The 21725-nt window shown below is 44.4% G+C and overlaps 1 protein-coding gene across 4 annotated transcripts in view; it reads left to right on the plus strand.

Annotated features, from left to right (window-relative positions):
- The window catches only part of LOC119562645 (hemicentin-2-like), a 75132-nt gene that overhangs the window by 27047 nt on the left and 26360 nt on the right, over positions 1 to 21725 (plus strand). For 3 of the 4 annotated variants that reach the window (XM_037875870.1, XM_037875874.1, XM_037875873.1), the window contains exons 2-12: positions 7438 to 7565; positions 11162 to 11402; positions 11511 to 11654; positions 12107 to 12301; positions 12688 to 12836; positions 13012 to 13123; positions 13198 to 13318; positions 16289 to 16452; positions 18112 to 18270; positions 19587 to 19760; positions 20464 to 20577. In XM_037875870.1, coding sequence (XP_037731798.1) covers positions 7438 to 7565; positions 11162 to 11402; positions 11511 to 11654; positions 12107 to 12301; positions 12688 to 12836; positions 13012 to 13123; positions 13198 to 13318; positions 16289 to 16452; positions 18112 to 18270; positions 19587 to 19760; positions 20464 to 20577 — 1701 coding nt within the window. The remainder of the gene's footprint in view (positions 1 to 7437; positions 7566 to 11161; positions 11403 to 11510; positions 11655 to 12106; positions 12302 to 12687; positions 12837 to 13011; positions 13124 to 13197; positions 13319 to 16288; positions 16453 to 18111; positions 18271 to 19586; positions 19761 to 20463; positions 20578 to 21725) is intronic. The other variant, XM_037875872.1, reaches the window with a different exon arrangement.

The raw sequence follows: 21725 nt of genomic DNA on the forward strand, positions 1-21725 counted from the left end.
TTTAATAATTATGGGATTATTAAGAGTATTAAGTTGTTATAAAAATCCTCAAAAAGGTGTGTGTTAAAAATCAAGACAGCTTCTATTTGATTTAATATTTTTCCTGAGTAACCCCCAGTCGATCACTGTATTTAGGACTCATCTCGCTCGCCAAGTCAGCAGCAAAAGTTGCCGTTATATATAACACGTCTGTCGGTCTGTCTTCGGGTGGTTTCACTGTGTTTTTTGTCGGTGTCGCAGGACATGTTATGCAACTGGAATAAAGGAGCTGAATTTATGTGTTAGCTGGATGACTGTGCCAGCAAGTCCTCATCCCCGCCCTCGTCCTTGGTCCTTCGTCCTTCTTCCGGTTGCCCTTTTTCGTGCCAATGTGTCTGGCTTTGCAGCGTCAGGTTAAACGGGATTTATGTCCTTCAAGACATGCAGTCTCAGCCTGTTTTCTTAAAACAATTAACGTATTACGGCTCTCTCTTTTGGCCTCACTCCCTGTTGCCAAATCCATCTCGGCTACGTGTTCCGTGTTTGTTTCCCTGGTGAGCAGAGTGGTGGGTCCTGTAAGGATTTGCATTTCCAGCCGAGAAGAAGCTGGCAAGGCGGCAATAGAAGGCCCCGGGCCGACAATCAAAGGACTTTGGCTTGGCTTTGCATTTTTCTTTAATTACGCCCTCGAGTCAAATTAAAAGCAAATGATAGTTGTCTCCTTTCTGCAGCATCCTTTGCTCCCTTTGCTCGCACTCTCTGTGGCTCCCCGGGACTTTGCAGTTTACTTAGTCAAATCAAAGCTTTCAAGAAAATTGTTTTCCTTTCTTTCTGATGGTCAAACTGCTGACCAAGGACCAAGTCGTCGACGTCCACACACCCCTATCCTCTTACACAGGAACTCACACATTCATAGCTCCTTATTACAGCTAGACTGCTTTGTTGGCTGCATGTCCTTGAGTGCACTTGAGTCGGAGCCTTCGGGTTTGAGGTTTTTGTGGCAAATAATTTGTGTAATTAAGTGACCACCAACTGCCCCCCTCCTCCCCCAGCCGGTTAATTGCTTATTTGTGTAGCTAATTAGTTGGGTATTGCCAACAAACAGGAGATGGTCAGGCAGCCGAAGCAGATGATGATGATGGTGATGGGGATGGGGATGCTATAGAGAGTGGCTCAATTCAGCACTCTCCTGGTTTCCATTTTTTCCCACTTCCATCAGACGTTGTCTAGCACTCGTAATTAAAAAAAAAGAGAAAAAGATCCATAAAAGCGACGGGCGAACACAAAAGTGAGGCACGTGTGGCCCTCATCCCCGGGATGTCCTTCCAACCCATGCCATCCATCCAGAAGGCTGTATAATTCAGGCAGGATACCACTGCACCACTGCACCACCACCATCAACCACCATAACAAGCTGGCGGGGCTGGCGGCGTGCAATCAAAATTATTATAATTGCGACGCGTTCGCCTTTGTGCGACAACAATGACTTCCGCTTCCGTGCTGAAATTCGCCTGTGTCTGCCTGTCATTCCATGTGCCATGTACCCACTGCATTGTTTTCCTGGGGAGGAGGGGGTGGTTGGGAGGGCCCATTAAGTGCCTGCAAAAGACGAGCAACAAAGTGAACCGCCCAGGGGAGGGGCTGGAAGAAGGAGGTGGAGTAGCTGAAAGATGGGAACAACGTGCTCAAGTCCTGGCAAAATGCAAAATGGGGGAGCACGGGTAGCTGGGGGAAATCCCTTCCGGATGGGACACATTTTATGCAACCAGTTAGCATAATAGCAGCCAGCCAACTGTTCCTATAGAGGGTGCTCCCGAAAATGACCTATCCGAAGCCAAACGGCTGCAACAGAATCAAATCAATCATTCAATCAGCAAGCAGCCCCTAATCAAATTATTCAATTTGCGCTTGCCTTTGCCTTGATTACGATTATTATTATTATTATGACGACTCTGATTATCAACATTACAACTTTGGCAGGCGGCATTAATTCGGACAAAGTGGTAGTGGTCCTGGCCAAGCGAAATACCCTGTCCGAATTTTGTGATTGGTGGCCAATCAATGAAAGTGCCAGCCACACGCAACGTGCAATTTAATCAGTTAAATTAATAAGCAGCCATGGAGTTGAGGGTTGACCCGGAAATTGGTTGTCATTGTTTGTCCAATAGTCCCTCAATTTTCAACTCCAGTCCTGACCAGGCCAATTCAAAATCTTGGGCTGGGCCTCTCTTTAAGTGACTTATTTATGGACACGAATGTTCAGTCAGTAATGACTCCATTTGTCCGGCTCACGTTGATTTATCTAAATGAATTGTTGCCGCCACGTATTTGTCACAATTTCGATTGGGCTTTATCGGCCAATCCCGATCCTGAACTACCTACTCCTCGTCATTTACCCGACCTTTTCAGTTCGCTTTTCGCTTCTAATTGCCTTGCATGCGACAGGTAAATCCCACGTTGGAAATACCCCTTTTTGCATATTTTGCGAGCCGGATTATGGATGTGTTCGTTTTGGGGAGCCTTTTTGGGTTTTTAAACGCAATCCCTAGTTTCGTGATCGATGGCCATAGACATTAATGGTGCTAAGTGGGCCATAAAAGCAAATGAAACTTTGGCCACGACGACTGCAGTTGAAGGCGGTTCGAGATCCTGGGTCCTCATGTCCTAGGAATAATATAAAAATTACATACATAAACTCGAGGGCCCACTTGACTGCCATATGAATCCCCGCACAAACACACACACACACTTCGAGTGGGGCACTCAGACACAAACATTACAATGGCAGCGAGTACAATACAATAAATCAACGACTCGACGGCCTGCTACAAATAAATGCATAAACTTCGAGTGTCAAACAACAAGGAAAGTGGGGAAATGGGAGAAAGTGTGCAAAAGTATGGACAAAGTGGGGCAAGGGTAAGCAGGTTGAACCGTTACGAGCCATTTCGCTCGGCAGTCAATGAGCTATGAAAATATGAAAAATGTAAGCGACAAAACGTGTCATTCATTGTCTATCCGAAATGCCATCCTCTGAAGTGGGACTGGGGCTGTTTTGTCAGTTTACAAATCAGTTTCCATATGCAGCTGACCGGTCAGCTTGGGCACTTGACAGGCGTTACGCATACGCAGCGTTGGAGGATGTTTGCCAACTCATGAAATAACACAAGCACGCATCGATTTAACCTCTACCAGGGAGACACAAAGTCTGGCGAAGAGCAGAAATCTGTTGAATATCAAATAACAATCACTTGGCAAGCTAAATATATCATTATGCCTAAGTAGGCGGTCGGGTTTTTGAGGGGGCAACATACAAAAAGCTTAGCACATGCGAACATGCGAGGCAAAGAAATGGGATATGTATATGGGGGGGGTTTATTTGTTTGTTGCCTTTCCTTCCTCCCTTTTTTTGGGGTGGCTGTTTGTCGGGGCCATCCTTTTTCGCATCCTCATCCTGGCTCCTTTCTTTGCTACTTTTTATAATCCTCACAGCTTGCATGTTTGCTTAGCACCTCCGAGGGATAAAAAGCGGGTCGATGATGCGGAACAGGTTTAAGAAGTTTAAGCCGGCGAATCCTGTTGTTGCGGCTCCTGCGGGGGTCCCCGTTCTCGTTGGTTGGGTTTTTATATAAAATACATTTGGAAAAATTTACAAATCATCTTGCATATTTGATTTGCATACAAGATTTTTCATCGCCACTGCCAATACCTTTTCCCGGGACATCCTCTCGGGTGTTTTGAGCTTGTGTATGTGCGTTGGGGTGTGGGTGTCCTTGAGCTCGTTTGTATGTCGCCGAATTGCACAAGGGATTCACAAATTGCTTTCATTGATTGCCGACAAAGCCGAAGTGAGTGAGGCGAACGGGGACTTTGTGTGGCACCTTCGGTGGGTGGGTGAATGGGTGGATAAGTGTAGCCCAAAGCACTTTGACTGCCGGTGGGAATTTTTCTTAAATTTCCGCCAGCTTCTTCTGGCTGCTGGCTCATGCTTAAACTGCTGGCGGGAAAAGTCCCCGAGCCACGTTGCCACGTATGAGTAATGTCGCTGTGGGCCGCTGAAGAGCCCAAACAGCATTTTATAACTGACCAGATGCTAAGAGCCGGGCCGCGACCAGTTGACCCATTTGATTTTCACCCGCTTCCTGCACTGGAAACAAATTAACCATCAGTCAAAAATGATTTTCCGAAAATTAGTATACAAATGTATTACCTATTTACAAGTAGCAGGGAAAATGTGTTCTTGGTCTCTATAAAATTAACAAAAATATTTTAATAAAAATAAAATATTTTTGGATTAATATTTTTTCTTCAGTGCATTGTAGTTCCCCTGGCCATTTGTCGTTTGTTGCGTGCCGTGGACGTCTACGTGAAATTATTACGCTGCAATGCATCATCAAAAGTAAACAGCACTGCAGCAGCACAGCAAAAGCAGCTTGGCACTAGACAGCTTGAGGGATGGGGGAAACAGGATGAGGAGGGGCACATGGGATGGGGATGGGGATGGGAATGGTGACCAGGAGGAGGACGAGGGCGGATCCCCCAAAATGTGCGTCTGACATATTGGAGAGCGGCAAGAGCCGGAAAAGTGGAAGCTGGACGGTGGCCGCTGGGGAAAACTTTATGTTCAGACCGGCATACAACACAAAAAGCACACAGCGGGGAGGAAACGAAGAAAAACACATAAATATGTATTTAAACAGGCGTTTATTTAACCGCCAAACAATTGAAAACAAGTAATCGTAATGAAAATCGCATTGAACTGAATTCATTATACCCTGTAAATTGGTGATTCGGGGGCATTATAAATATTAGAAATGCCGTTAAAGATTTAGAACGTTTTTTTTAATTATTAATAAATTTTATTGTGTCCACTTTGTTAAATCAAATGGCTTTTTAACCAATTGAACTTAAATATAATTATGTTTTTAGCAATTACACCATTTTCCGCTTGACCATGTAGGGTATCTTTTGGAGGCATCAGCAGTTAGCGGGGTTCTAAATGGTGGACATGCCACTAGAGTAATTGTTATCCTTGCTGGCTGTGCACAGGCACGTAAAGCCCTTGAAACATGGACGGAAAAAGAGGGGAGGGGCAGTCAGGACGAGGAGGACGTGGTGGAGGACCAGGGGCAGGCTAAACAACAACGCCACTTCACGGCACGAGCCGTGCTGCAGGAGCTGAAACAATCCCATAAGCAGCACTCAGCGGCACGCACTTGAGGCCCGGCATCCAAGCATCCAAGCATCCCAACAGCCAAGGATTCAAGGATCCAAGGACCCGGACCCGGGCAGCTAAAACTGCAATCGCAGCTGGCTCCGGAACCCGGATCCTTGTCTATTTGCCTTGGAGGGGTTGGGCGGAAAACGCAGCTGGGACGGCACTTTCCTTCAAGGCTCAAATTTCGTTGCTACTGCTTATTTATTTTTAATATTTTTATTTGCCCTGCAAATAGGCTCCGGCGGTTTCGCTCCGCAGTATTATTTACTTTCGCTGTTCCGGCATCGCTTTATTTTTGTTTGCCAGTGGTTTTCCGGCGGGGCGAATCTTTGCATTCCAATGCGTTTCAATTAAGTGGGCCCGCCACTGTTTGGTCACGCAGAAATTAAGCAGTACAAGACTCATAAGCAACGTTCGTATAAATCAGACCTCTAAAGTTGGCTGTATAATTGAAATACAAAGCCCCTTTATACGAAACCCGATAAAAGCGGAACCAACGGGGGCTGCCTGAAATAAGGCAGCAAAGTGGCAATCACGCCAATCACGCGTAATAAATCATTGCGTGAGTGAATGTTTCCATGCACCCATTTTATTCCCATATATAGGTATGTATACCTGTTTGCGCAGTTTTTGTGGCATTTGGCGGGTCAAAAAGGCGGCGTAAAAGACGGAAACTCGACGACTAACGGCAGTCACGTGTGGCCAACACACGCAATAAGACCCGCCTGATTTTTTATACCCACATTTATATACAATCGCATAGCAGGAAAAACTCCCCAAACACGCATGAAAAGCGCAAGTTGACAGCCAAACAAAAGCTGAAAAGCAACGGTGGCCCATTGTGGCCCATGAGCGATGACAAGTGCGGATTGGCTACGCAAACAGCAATTAAAAAGCCAAAAGGCTTCAATTAATCCTTGACCTCTTGATATCGAGGCAAAGCCAAAGGGTCGACCTGCTGACCAACTGACTGGCTTTCTTACAGAGAGAAAGAAAATTCAAGGAGATTAAATTCGGGGCTTTGGTATGCTAGTTTGTGGCCCAATTTATTTGCACAAATTTGTGGCAGCATAATTTTGAAAAATCAATAAAATGTAAGAGTTAGAGGTTGAATTAATCAACAGTTTCCTAAGTATTCAAGTATACTTAATTTTTTGTGGAGATAATTTCAAGAACCAAATTTTCTTAAAAAGTAGCATATGGATTTAACCCTTTTCTTAGGGTTTATAGATATTTTAATACATAGAATACTGAGGTACGCATTGTAGCATCTAGAGATCAATAATATAACATATTTATGTGGAAAAATGGAAATTATTTTATGGCAAAGCTTTTAAATACTTTATACTAAGATGATTTCAAGATTTCAATATTCTTGATAATCCTTTGGCTGGTAGAGTTTTCTAAGAGATTAAAAACGTTTCAATGCACTAAATACTGATTTTAATCTTAGTTTTGGAACAGTTATTACAAATATATGCACTAATTCTAGGAATAAAGGGAATTAGTCTCAAATGCTTATTTCTTTAAGACCCTTTCAAGACAACAGTTTTCTTAATAAGTCCTCTGCTCTTGATTATTTGTCAGTGCTGTTGGGTGAGTGGAAGGCCTCAGCAGGTCCTTACGTACTTACGCCCTTATCATTAGGCAACCCAAAGTTGTGGGCCACGCCCCCACAGCCACATCCACATCCACAGCCCACAGGGCCCACATCCATTATCTTGAGCAAGCAGCGCGTGTAATTTTCAACCTGTAATTGGTGTAATTGAGTGCAAGTGCGGAGAAAATATTCAACATGCCAGCAATTAACATAAATTCTCCGCTGCGCGTACAAAAAATAAAATAAAAAAAAGGGAGAAAGCGGCCAAATGATAATGAAAGAAGCGCACACACACTTACACACGATGGGGGGAGGGGGTTCCTGTGAAGATAAGCAAATGGCCGCCATTCCGTGAAGCGTTCATAATTGCCAGCGTTGTGGGTGTGTGTGTGTGTGGGGGGGGGGGGGCTAAAGGAAGGCTGTATGGGTGTGGGGGCGTGACAAATGCAGCCAGCGATTTTATAGAAGGGTTCCGAAAGGGTAGCATACTTACATGCGCAGCGGGCTGAGCCGGAAGCGAAACCCTCGGCGGAAGTAGTTTATGCAAATGACAGACCCAGCATTCCACTTTTTCCATTCCCCATTCGCCCTTCGCCATTTTCTCACCATTTTCTCCCCTTTCTCTACTCTCTCTCTGCAGGAATCGAGGGCTTCCAGCGATTCTCGGAGCAGCCCAAGTACACGGAGGTGAATCCCGCCGAGGACACGCTGCTCACATGCAAAGTTATCGACAAGCGCGGCACGTGCTCCTGGCAAAAGGATAACAAGGTAATTATATCAGCTCACCGAGCCCATCTATCGATGGCCCAGCCAGTTTATAAACATTTTGATTAAACCCATAACTTGGCCAAACACACACACACACAAACAACCGAACTTTGCTGGCGCACTAACACCAACACGCTCACCGACGTGTCCTGGCTAGAAAACTCATATCATATGCGTGGCGCGTCCTGCGGTTCAATTAAGTGTTGTTCTTTTGGCCTCCACATGTGGCGAATGTAATTTACACCCTGACCAGGACGAGTCAATAATGAAAGTTGCCCGTGGAAGCGGTACAGTGTTCGTGGGGTCAGGGGTCACAGGACCTGGGAACAGCACCCCAGACAGTCTTTCTTTGTTCGCCGTTGATTAGAACACTGGCCGGCGCAACTTTTAATCGAAAGTGCGTGACAGCAGAGGACTGCGGAGGGGGCCAGAAAGCCCCAATTGGATTTCATCACAGCGCAAACATGAAAATATTGTTTGGCCCTCTACCCCAGTTGGTCCTATGTGCAAAAAAAACATTTTTCGCTTTAATTAATTAGGTTTATCTTGTCACGTTGGCCACTTTATATAGCGGAATTTTGTTTTGTAATCCCAGTTTATTCAAGGCATTTACGTGTTAGCAACTAATGCCTTATACAAAAATTTTCAAAAAATATTTCATCACTTTTTTTTTTAAAGCCTACATTTTTTTGACATGTACTTTAATAAAATTTGTTCTTTTATCTTAAGAAACAGACTAAAAATTTAATAACAGGCCCTTACAACAAACTTTTTTTCGTCCGCTACATTATATTTATATGGATTTGCTTTTGTAACAATTATTCCAAAACATTCCTTCTTCTAATCCTTCTGTGGATCGACTGAACCACTTCGTTTTGCATTTGAATAGAAAACAAAATGGGAGCATTAACCATACATTTCTCAAGATGTGAAGTTTTTGTGTAAATGTATTATTGTTCTTTATCATAATCTTGTTTTTACTGTTCAATATAATATTTATGTCTGGTGGCCTTAACTCAAAGTTGTGTTCTGGCCATTTGTTATGGCCATTGTGGGCGGCATGGGATTGCGGGATCCCGGACCTTGAGCGACTTCGTTTGCATACCAATCCAAAGTGGCCTCATTATGGATCAGCTCCGGGCTCTGGCGAGAGGGAATATGTGGTGGCCGTTTGTTATTCAGGGCAATTGTGTGCGTTTGAAGCATAACTTTTATTTGCCACTCCCTGCAGTGTCTCTAGACCCCACTTCCCACTCCCATCCCCACTTGTTGTGGTAGTTGCTTATGCAAATGCACACAGGGACCTCAGTAGGGGGGTTTTAGAAGGGGGGTCCTTCGCCATTGTATGACAAAAATCAGAAAGCATTTCAAATGTCCTTTTTCATATGCTGCGCATCGCAGACTCTCGCTCTGCATCACATACTTAAATGTTTACATGCTTTGTGTCTCTCCACTCGAACAAGTTGAAGGAAGCGAAAAGGACGCAGGACGAAGGACGAGGGCAAACAACATTTGCATGCATCGAGCGTCTCACACACACAAACATGCTGATGTTGCTGTTTCGGGCTTCATTTAAAATTCTTCTTATTTTTGCATACTTATTCCACTTTCCTCCTTTTTTTCCTATGTGTGCTTAACGTTTCCCAATTTCCTCCATTTGGCCATATAGTTCTGTCCATATATTCTACGTGTAGTTATCATAAGAAGCGACATTTCGAATCGTTTGTCCCAAAAAAACCAACAAAAAATAAAAGAAAACAGGGGTAGGGGTCATGGATTGTGTCCATTCCCGAGCTGCATTCTAATTTAGCCAAAGGATGTCTGTCGAGAAATTTTCAATTCTATCCATGCCTCATCTGTGTGTGTTTTCTGTGCAGTGCATTTCCTGATAATTCCAAAGCACAAATGGAGAATATTTTCGAGTACGATATCAACAACCAAGCTCCAGCCATTTGAATAAATGTAATTTTTGGCCATCGCACCGCACATTTTTTTTTTTATACCAGACAAACTCGGGAGTTTCGCCTCGATTTTGTTGCTTGCAGTTTCCATTTCGAAGTTGGAATATGCGGAGAATTATGCCGATACGAATATCGATTTGAGAATGTTTTGGCAGCATTGGCAGCCTCAATGGGCCAGAGCCAAATATTTGTTCGGTTTGATTTTTTATCTCCTAGCTAAAAATTGTTTTTCTGGCAGTTTGGCAGTTCGGTCGCCCATTGAGCTCGTATCTTTTGTTACCGCAAAGCCCGCAAACTTAGCTTAACCCATGGTGGGCATTGATTATTCCCTGTGGCCTAAGGTCAGAGGAGTCAAGTGGGAATGGTGGTATCTCAGAAATCAGACATGCCAGCCGCAAGCTGTTTAATAAAACAGAGATACTGTATTTTATGCTGGTTGGCCGGTCGTCATCTCAAGGTGGTCAAATGCATGTCACACTTTATTTTATCGCCCTGGGACAAACAAAATGCATTTGTGGCCATTTCCGCAAATTTAAACAACGAATTTTGAATGGCAGGACAGCATAGATTAGATTATCCACTTGCATATCCTTTCGGTTTCTTTCAATAAATTTGAATGCTCGCTTTAAGCAATTGTTTGGGCCATGGCACAAACTCAATGTAGCAATTAATTTAACCCATTATGCCACGGACAACGCAGACAACACTCAAAGCCGAAATGCAATTAGGCAGCTCTGTTCCAGGGGTTTTTAGGGGGCCGGTTCCCATAAATACTTAAATGCGAACGATGCCACGCTCAGAGATCACTAATTGTAATTTAATTTCCAATTAGCAAACAAACTAATGCCAATTTACGGACAGAAGCGACTGAAACGACGACTGAAAATGGAGTTAAATGACACGTAGTGGTGGTGGGTCGCTGGAAAAGTGGATTGGCCGTGGAGGAATTTGGGGGGAGTTTCGGAGAAGACCCCCTACTATGCTTCTCCCACTGTCCATTAGCTCGTCGATTTGTCTCTGTATGTTTGTCCAAATCGGAGACCAAATTAGTCGCCCGACTGCATCGAAAAGTTAAACATGCTAAACATGTCGTAGACGACGCCCAGTTCATTTCAACGCCATCATCGTTTTCATTCCTATCCATATCCTGGCTCCGTGCTTCAATGGACACAGAAAAAAATAAAAATACGATTTGATAAAGAAATTCGTAGGGGTACTTCAATAGAAATTTCGCCCATATACCGACGATTAAGCTTAGCATTTGGTGCAAACATCCTTTAAGGAAATGTGACCTAGTGAGAAGTGAGAACATGTTATAAACTTCTTAAGTATCGGATTGAGTGTTATCGATAGATCGAGATCAAGCGCAGCTAACTTCAGTCAAAACAAGTAGAAGAAGAAGAAAAGAAGGAAGAAGTTCAACAATTATTAAAACACCGTATTTAAAGAAGATCCTTTACACATTAACAAGTAATCTATTGGATACGACCAAATTAACTAAGATCGAAATCAAATGATAAGTTTTGATAACATACAGATACAATTCTGATACTCAAAATGCCCAAACTATAACCCATTTTGGTGATACCTTTTTCTCCGAGTGGAACTAACTCAATCCATTTCCTTGTTCCCCAGCCCGTTGGCATATATACAAAGAAATACGAATGGGCCTCACGTATCCCGAGCAGCGACAATGGGAACGTCCTGCATCTGGACCTCCACCCGCCGGCGGTGCAGCTTGGCGGCGACTGCTCCCTGTGGATCCGCTCCGCCACGCTGGACTTCGACGACGGTCTGTGGGAGTGCCAGGTGACGGCCAGTGACTTCACCACCCAGGATGCCCTCACCAGCCAGCCGGTGCGACTTGTCGTACGTGGTAAGTGCCTCGAATCGATTGAGGGGACTGCCCATGCAGACTGTGTCCCCTAATTCACCGTGAGTCCTCGAGACCTAATTGCCAAGGGCACTCCCCTTCTGTTTGCAGTGGCGCCGCAGCGGCCGAGGCTCGAGTACGAGGCGGTACACGTGCCGCCAGGACACAACATCACCGCAGACGCCGGCGCCCTGGCGACGGTCAAGTGCGTCTCGCACTACGGCAATCCGCCGGCCACCCTCAAATGGTTTTTGGGTAAGTGCATTCCTTCTGACCACGAACAACAAAATGTGTGTCCTTTTAAGTGAGGGAATGCGTGCTTTAAAGAGATTATCATGCGACATCTAAGCTAAATCGTTAGCATGTACTTTATTCTTTAAGTACCTCTCAAGTATAATTTTTAAACAACTAGTACTTTTATAATTAAACATAGAGTAGTAAAATGTCTTTAAAAATGAGAATAAGCTTTCGCAGACATTTGTATTCAAGTCTGTACCAGCTTCAACCATTAATTTAATACTTTTAAATGTAAAATATAATTTGTATACCTTTTTTTTGGCATTTTATGAGAGTTTTAAAATAAGTAATTTCTTCCAAAAGATCTAAAATTCCTATTTTCATTTAAACTTGAGCTCAGAACCCCTTTCTTTTTATCCAGAGGTAGTTGTTAATGTTAATTAATTCCCATTTGTTGCTCTCCCCCGCAGGCGACCAGGAGATCTCGCCCATCCACCCGCAAATGAATGCCACCGAGCCGGATAATCCACGCACCTGGTCGGCCACCTCGGTGGTGCAGGTGTCTGCGATGCGGGAGCGCCACGGAGATATCCTGCGGTGCGCCGCCTTCCACGAGTCCTACACGGCCAAATCGGTGGCGGTGGAGGCCCGCCTGGACGTGAAATGTGAGTGTTCCAATAACGATAGTCAAGCTGTAATGCCCCATACACCTGCATCCTGAACTGGAGGCCACTAAAGTGCCTTCACTTGAATTGGCTTTAAGACCTGGGCAAACTAAACCCAGACGGAGCAACAGCGGAATCACAATCCCAATCCGAATCGGAGACAGAGAGCTGTAACAATTAAATTAACAACAATTTGCTGTAATTTCCTGTTTTGCTGAGCAATTCAAGAGTTGACTTGTCCCAAAGGACGTGGCCAGGAGCAGGAGCAGCTTGTTGACTCTGCTTGCTCGGCTGCCATTCTATTGCTGTTTCTGTAGTTTCAATTGCTGTTTTTGTTTTGCCTAACCAAGTTGAACGTCTCCGTTTCTGTTTCTGTTTTCTCGCAGACGCGCCGAGCATCCGTCTAATTGGCTCGCCGGAAATCGACTTGGAGGAGGACAAGGATGCGCTGGTCCTGCGCTGCGTGGCCGATGCCAATCCGCCGGCCAGCATCGTCTGGCGGCGGGCCGGTCGCTCCGAGATAGCCAGCTTGCAGGTGAGCTTAGCTGCAGCTACCCAACTTGTTTATGTTGTTCCCAAATTGCTCCTGCTCCAGCTTCAGACTCCCTCGCTGGGTATTTATCTGGAGTGTAGCAGAAATGTTGTAATTGTATTAAATTGCCTGGTGATCCAACTCCAACTCCTGCTCCTTCTTGTCCTTTCTCCCACAGGAAACTCTGCAATTGCGTCCCGTCGGACGCCGCGATGCCGGATTGTACACCTGCCAGGCGCAGAACTCGGTGGGCACCTCCGAGCAACTGTCGGTGCAGTTGGATGTGAAATGTACGTATCTCAGTATTTACCTTGGACAAAGTTTTCACCCAGCTCTGTTTTTGTACCCCCTCTTGCCCCACCAGATCCTCCCAAAATTATTTCAGCTGGCCCGGATCGTCTCACTACCGCCCCGCTTTTCAGTCCTGCCGCCTTCGAGTGCCTGGCTGATGGTAATCCCCTGCCATCCTTCAAATGGGTACAGAGGTGAGTCCATCGACATGTATATATTTAAATACACTGGAAGCTCGACCGATTCGGTTAAGAAGAGGATTATCTGGGGCTTAATTTTTCTAATAATCAAAATGTTGGTTTTTGTGGTTAAGCTCTTTCGTGAAATAGAAAGTACTTTTATATTTTATTCACACAATTCGCTTTAGAGTAGGATTAGGGCCTTCCATTATTAGCCTTGATGTATTTTTGGCAATGAGTATAATATTTTGTGCCGAGTTCGAGAACGATTTCGGTCTTAAGAAGACTTAAATGTTTCCCAGCCCCAATTCTTAGAAATCTGTTTTTCGGTGTGCATATCTTGAGGTTGCCCCCACTGAAGTGCTTCGGGAGTTTGCCTTGCATACTTTTAGTGGCTCTTCCAGGTTCTGTGGAAAACTTCCCTGGTCTTGCTTTAAATACGTGGCTTTCTCTGAACTTTACTGGTCTCGTGAGCGGTTATTGTAGTCGGCTGAATGGTAGCGCTAATTAAACGCGGTTCATTCTGCGTATGCGCAATATTTGTCCCGCCTCTAAGATGAAAATGATGTTGAAATGCCTGCACCTTATGCAATAATTAGCAGCACATTCAGCACCCCCTGCAAGGAGTTGCCTTTTTAAGGCTTCTTGCCTGTGGGAACAGCATTTCCCTCTTACGGGAGCACATTTCCTGTTGCACATTTCCTCTTAAGAAGCCTCCACGCCCATTTCCAACAAAGCGGATGATATTTTGCGTAATTTTAATTAGCTGTTCAACGGAAATTGTCTGAGCCAAGGGAAAACAACACGAAACCAGATCTGCTGTTTGACGTACTGAAGGTGGGGTACCCTGTAATTTATCATTCTTAAGATAAGCGAATAAAAGAAATCTTAATAGGTGCCTTGTAATAAGGCAAAGCAAGATAATATTTAAAGTGGCTAGGGTATAGTAAGTCGCACATTATAAAAATCGTAACGATTCCATTGAGGGTTGGTATTTATACATTTCAAACATTTTTAGATGTTGTGAAATAGTCTTTACCAATAAGTTGTAGACCCGATCGCATATAGCCGACTTTCGGTAGGGTAGTAAGAAACCATCTATATTGCCGGCAGGATTAGGCTCCTTCCGTTTCTCCTTTGGTCGTTGATGGCTATATGCATTAGTATGCAAAGCAGGCGAATTCTGTGGGAAAAATCGAAACACTCCTCATGCATATGACTGTATAGCGCTCCGTCTCTTTCTATGGCAACTACCCATCTCTTTCTGCCCCTGGTGCTCTTTGATGCTGCCACGTAAGTACGTGATTTTTGTGATTCCATTTGTTTGCACTTGCCCCCAGACAATTGGGCCAACATAAAACATACACAGCTACGCCGGATCGTGATCGGGCTTATATATGGGACTTAGGATATGGGATGGGTGGTTGTTATGCGAAGGTGTCGCCATCTAATAACGAATGCCACATGCAACACATTGACGTGTTGACTTAATGAAGCGAATGCGCGCGTGTTTATCAGAAATTAAATGTCAATTGTTGAAAACTAATTTCCACGCATGTTCTCCAAACACACCCCCTACTTTCACCCACTTTCACCCCCCCCATTTCCGCCCACCGAATTAAATGGCGCGTGCCGTGTTGGGTAAACAGTGGGAGTCGCCCATTTGGAACCGGCGGGTAATAAATCAATGCCACGAAGTGAGCCGCTGACAGGCCAGGCGACGTATGCTCGGCAGCTCCTTAATCTCCTCTCCTCCCAGGTGTTGGTGTCCTTGGAGTCCTTCGACTGGGCTGCAAGTGCAGCCGTTGGCCGGGCGCCTTGCAAATGAGGAACCCAAGGACACGACACAGGACACGAAGTCCTGTCACTTTGATTTACGTGATTTCACCGCTCTCTCTCTCTGGACCTTCGAGAAATGGAACCGAAAAGAGCAGCGCTTGCCAAACTTTTTCGACTTCGGAGATTTGCATTTGAATGGCTTTCTAATTTATTGCTTTTAATTGCTGTTTGCCAAGGACCGACTTAAAGATCCTGGCTGCCACTTTAAGCACCATCGCATGAATGTATTGGTTAAACCGTTCTTTTTTTTTCATCCTTTTTTGCGGCTCCCTCAAAAGAATCTGTGGGCAGACTGAAGAGCAGGCACCCCGGAGCATTTCGCAGCTTGAAAGGCATTTCTCATATTAAAAATGTATCAAATATTTCTGTGAACCAGCTCTCTTTCTGTGAGTCGGGCAGCCTGCACCGAAAAATAACTCATACGCATACGCAATTTTCAATATTGCCAAGCAAGGATTGCAGCAGCGGAGGACACATGGGAAAAGTGGAGGGGGGCAGGAGGGCATGAGCAGGCTGGGGATGAGGAATGTGGCCTCTGCTGCATGCATCAGTTTCATTTTGTCCGACTGGGAGCAGCTCAAAGAGCGAGCTGCAAAGTATGCACCAGGCCATGGTCCGTGGCCAGATGGAATCCGTATATTAGTCGGGCATAATCATAATCAATTGCTCCACGAAAAAGCTCTTTCTATTTGGGTAACGACCAATCCTGGGCTTTGTGTTGTAAAACCAGGATTTATGTTGTCGACATTGCCGTCATTGAATTATTTTGTCCCGAAACGGATTTATACCAAAGGTTCCCCCTCTCCTGAAGAATTCGCTGTTCAATTACTTCTTATCCTTTAGTCGAAATTGATTTTAGGACCTTCAAAAAGCTGTACATTTTTGGCAAAGGATATGAACACACGACTTGAGATCTTTTTCGCTTAAAGTAGTACTTCTTAGTAATAACTTTTATTAAGGCTCGACAATAAAAATGGTATTTAAAATTTGTTGAATCAATATAATGACATTATATTTCAGTAGGATTATTATTTCCCCATTTCTAAGTTTCTAATGAAATGAATGATGCATTAATTAGTTACAACTCTGATTTACACACAACGCTTCCTTAACGATGATTTTATCGTTCTCTTTCTTACATTCCAGAATGGCCCACGGATCCAAGTACGTGGAGCGGGGCTCCGAGTCCAGATTGGTCATCGACAACGTCACCTACGAGTACCAGGGCGAGTACGAGTGCCGGGCGACCAGCTACATCAATGGCCAGGAGCGGGTGGCCATATCCGATCCGGTGTCGCTCCAAGTTGTGGGTGAGTTCCAATCTGCAGAGCTTGTATCTGCTGTGTGTGGTGTGGCCATAAAAACCGCAATGCCACGAAATATGACGACAACAGGGCAGGGTCCGCCACTTGCATGTTCTCCACCTGACACGCACTGAATCCTCTGCGATCCAGCGAGGCACTGCGGCATGGATTTGCCAACGGAGCCACCGGAATGGAAAGAGTATCACGGGCTAAGGGAACGGTCCATGTTTGCGGTCATAAATCTGCATCCCGGCTCTCTTTGCTTTTTTCGATGTCAATTTTAGTCCGGACCGGGCTAAAAATGGAGACCAGTGTCATGGAGATGGCCAGCATGGCCACAGAGAAGGTGACAACGCAACCGGATAAAAAAAAATGGGGGAAACAAACGTATTCCCCTCGGGCTACTCATTTAAGTCCGCCCCTCGTGCGGCTGCCGTGCAACTAATGCACACTTAAAACAACTAACAAAACTCCATTAAAAGCTGCAGCCGGAAAGCGCCTGCAAAACATTTTAAGCGCTTGCGTTGCCACCTCCTCGTCGCCTTCCCACTTTCCCGCTTTTCCGCTTTCCCTTCGATTTCCCTCACATTTGTACCATAGCATACCATACCATACAATTTCGCGGTGGCTAGCAACTAGCAACTGGGCAAAGGACTAAACCAAAACGTAACACAAAATCAAAATGAACTTATGACCGCAGCGCCAGCGGAAAAAAAATGGAGCTGCAACTGCCGAGGGCGAAAAACTGGACAGCAAACTGGGCGCAAAAAAAAAAGAAAGAACTCTAAAAAAAAGAGCAGCAAGAAATATTTAAATTTAGTGCTGAATACCACAGCACGTACATAATTTATGACCAACCAAGGACACGAGCAATTTAGCAGAGCCGGGGACCAAAAAAATGGACAAAAATAAACATGCACACGAAAAAAGTCCTGGCCACATCTATACATATTAACGTGTGTCTATGTGTGTGAGAGTGTCAAGTTACTAACAAACTAACTAACTAACTGCGACTGAGTGTCAAAAAAAGGAAAGCTCCACTCTCTCATTATTGGACAATAACGTACCTCAAATGCATAATATGTATTACATTTATATATTTTGGCCTTATTTAAAATTGCAACAAATTGGACTTAAACGCGGAAAGTTCAAGAACAAATAATAAATATTTATTGAGCTTGATTTAGAAAAGCTCTTGAGTATAAAATATAATTGATTACTTGGGCAATATAATAATAATTATTATTATTTAAGCGATTATGAATATAACAAAGAAATAAGTACATTTTACGTTTCTTATATGCATAATTCTTATTTACGATCCCTGATATTCAATTAAATTTTGTTACCTCCTTTGACACACACAGATTAACTTAAAATTGTGAGTCTTGAGCAATGATTTCACTTTAAACGTATATGTAATACATAGGATGAGGACCAATTTGTGTTAAATTCCTTGGCCATCCAAGTTCCGTTCACCCTTAAAGCAATTGAAACGGCCGCATCGGGTGGTTGAACTGCACCCTTTGGCCACTCTATATAATTATCTTCGGCTGTGCGGCTGGGCGAATGCGTTGCGCCACACCAACTCAATTAAAAAGTCATCTGGCCGGACTAAACGCGACTCCTTTATGCATTTTTACCTTGTTTCCGTTGTCCTTGCAGGTGCCCCCCAGGTGCTGCGCCTCCATCCATCCCTGCACACCGTCTCCGTGAAGCGAGGAGAGTCGGCCACCCTGACGATGGTCGTCTGTGCGGATCCGCGGCCACAGCGCGTCGCCTGGGAATGGGGATCTCTGCGTCTGGAGGCCGGCTCGGGCATCGGTGCGTATACTTGTTTGATAGGCAGTTACCGCTCAGCGCTTACCATCCGCCCCATTGGCCCGCGCTAATGGTAATGCAATTAGGCGCTGGACTTAGTTTTGCCTACTCGGAATTCAATTAGCGCCGCTTTACAGGATGCACAACCATGGCTGCTCGAGGGCTCATTAGATTAACTATTCCAGCAAAAAGGGTTCGGCATTAGAGCATTTGCACAATTGCAAGTCGCGCCGGGTTGTTCCGCAAATCAAGACAAATTACATGACCGAATGGAGTCAGAGTCGGACAAGAAACTGGCAGTGTCATGTCCGATGTTGGAAGGGATGGGCTTCGAGGGGGGTTGCCTCGGGCAGACTTCCCACGCCTGTCAGCCGCCGGTAATCCGAGCTTCAACAGACAGGCAGCACACACAACCCAGCTCATTTTCCAGCTGAAACTCTTTCGGGATGAACATCCGCCAGCAGATGCAGCTGCATCCCTCTTTCACCCATTTCCCTCCTGTTTTCCTGAACTTGAACTGCATCCCCGCCAGCCAGAGTTGGCAATTGTTGCCACTATTGATTAGCTGATTTAACTTTACCTTTACCTGAAAATTGCTAAATTAAATTACTAATAATTAGCCAAGTGCTGGCAGTTTTATTTTAATTAAAATTATTATACTTATACAAGAGAAAATGTAATTTAATACTTATAAATAATATTTATTTATTCAGTATATTTCCAATCAATAAATTTAAACCCCTTTTAAATAAGTCCCATAAAAATATATAAGCCTTTAAAAGACTTTTGAAAAATAACTAATAATAATTTAAAAACAAGGTTTACTCTAGGATATATTCGGGTATTTAAAGACGTAAATAATAGCCCAAAATTATGAATATAATAATATATTCACATGATATTTATATATACTTCGCTCAAGGCAGATGTCGATTCTATGTATAGCTTTATAAGAAAGAAAAAGTAGCTGAGTTGGCACCTCTGGCCCAGGGTCTGTGGGTCGCATTATTCTTCATTTTCAGCTTGTCTGCCCGTGTCCATCCTTGGTCGTCCTTCGTGCGTGTAATCCTGCGTGCTTTCACTGCCACTGACACAAATCAAACGGGGCGCATTCCCGTCCAATCCGTTCTTCGTCTTCCTGGGGCCCTTTTTCCGCGCCCAATGCTAGTTAGCCCATCGAATCGAATGATTAATGTCGGCCGCCGACAAATTGTGTGCAATTCTAGTGCAATTACTTAGCCCACGAAAGCCAATTCGCATTTGCCATTCGCAGTAACAAGGACTCTCCTGTTTTTTTTTTCTTCTTCCCCCCTCCGCAGATCGCTTCCGGGCCGACGATATGCAGCCGGACACTCGGGAGGACTGCTACCTGTCCACGTTGCACATCCTCCATGCGGACGAGCACGACTCGAGGCCCTACTACCTGGTGGTGGAGAACGAGCGGGGCACCGATCGTCATGCCATACACCTGATTGTGGAGGGTACGTTTGCAGGTGCATAGACTTTTCTTTGATTTTCTTTGCCCCCACCCATATCACTCCACCTCATAACACGAACATTTCACACTTGAGTTACACACCCTGCAATCATTTCATACTCGCGCGTCTCTAGCACTTACAGAATTACATTTTGAAGTAGAACTTGAATGGTAAATTCTAATGTTAGTAAGTCGCAACTTAGAGATAAAATGTTAAAGAATGTTTGACTTGTTGCTAAGCTTATTAGTTAATAAATTAAAAAAATTTAATTAAATTATTAAGAATAATTTCTAAAGACTCCGTTTAAATTCAATTATTCAATTGTTCTAATTACAAAACACCATATCATTTTGCAGATTATAATTTTTTTCCTTGATTGATAATTAGATTTAACAAATTGAGTAAACCTTTGACAATAAAAATATTTAACCAAAGCTCGCTTGGATCTAACCGATGTAATATTAGGATAGTCTTCTTTTGAAAACTCACTAAAGATATCGTACAAAAAAGGGCAATCATTCCATCTAACCATAACCCTAACTTCGCATCCCAACGATTTTAATAAAAATCAATCGCACGTGCAATATAGTACATGTATTGCATAATATATCTTGTACATGTGAAAATGAAAATTTCCCTTAATGCTTGCATAATCAACACCACCACCACCACATCGAACGCCCAACCGTGTATCGAATCGTATGGAATTTCCGGACAGAACCCTACGAGATGAGCTATCTGATGGGCGTGGCCGGGGGCTGCATGGCCGCCATCCTTCTGCTGGTTTGCCTATGTATCTATGCGATTAAGAGCAAGAGATGCTGCTTCAAGGGTAAGTTGAAATGGGGGAAGTCCCCATCCCCGGAACTCTATCGTCGCAGCCGTATTAATTGCACACCCAGCACCGTCAAGGTTGCGACAATTAAAACTTCCTCCTTGATTATGGCGCCTGTTTCGCCAACACCTCCACCCTGAGCAACCCAATCCAAGGCAACCCCCAAGGCCGCTGTCACACTAATTGCAAAAACACAAAAACTTGCCAGCTCACAAAGCATTGAAATGCGAGAAGGACGCGGTCATGGCGGAAAAAATGGCAGCCAGGATGGATGCGTCTCTTTAGCGCTTTGTGTGTGTTGTGTTGGCTCTTTTTCCTATTTTTTTATTTTCGCTTTTTTCCCATTCTCCTTGAAACTCGAAACTCAAATAAATCTCATAAAATATTCATTAGCGTCCAACGCCTGCGGTCAGTCTCCGTTTCCTGTTTCCCTTCTGCCACCCCAAACCCCCTGTGCACACAAAAGGGTTAAGGGTTTCCAGCCAGCTTTTTGTTAGCTGCGCCAACATTTTCATTTCTCCTTTTGGTGGAAGAACATGGCTTTAAGCCAGAGCTCGCTGCCTAATTAGAAATCAAAACGCAGACAAAAAGGCGGTGAAACTTTTTACAATTGTAAAACAATTTGCAAAGGAGCAGCGGGGGGAAACTTTGCCATTGCTCAAGGACATTTGAAGCATTCCTGCACTCGGATATGCTAAGCCCATCCCATCCCATCATCTGTAAACACTCTTCAGGCGCCCAGTTCCAGCCACCTAATCGCAATTTCTCAGTTGTCAATCAAGCTGTCAATTTGACTGGCTGACTGACTGCTGCAGCTGCCTTCCAGTTGTCAAATGCCGTTTGACAGATCTCTCAAGTGCGACCCGATACTATATGTATCCCTGGCTGAGGAGCCTGCCTTCACCCCTTCGGTATCCATCAAAATTTGCAGCAACACCTCCTCGGGAATTTACACGTTCGTCGCAATCAATAAGTCCTTGTCTCATTTATCACGGCTCCAAGGGCGAATTTCAAAAATATATCCCTCTGTCTAGCTGTCTGTTTGTAAATTGCCATCGGTATTTTCACAGCTAATTTCTACTATTTTGCAAGCAGCCACACAAGACCACACCCTTCGCAGAATAATGGGCGGAATTTATATTCCT

The sequence above is a fragment of the Drosophila subpulchrella genome, unplaced genomic scaffold (assembly GCF_014743375.2).
Source record: "Drosophila subpulchrella strain 33 F10 #4 breed RU33 unplaced genomic scaffold, RU_Dsub_v1.1 Primary Assembly Seq8, whole genome shotgun sequence".
Classification (NCBI taxonomy): domain Eukaryota; kingdom Metazoa; phylum Arthropoda; class Insecta; order Diptera; family Drosophilidae; genus Drosophila; species Drosophila subpulchrella.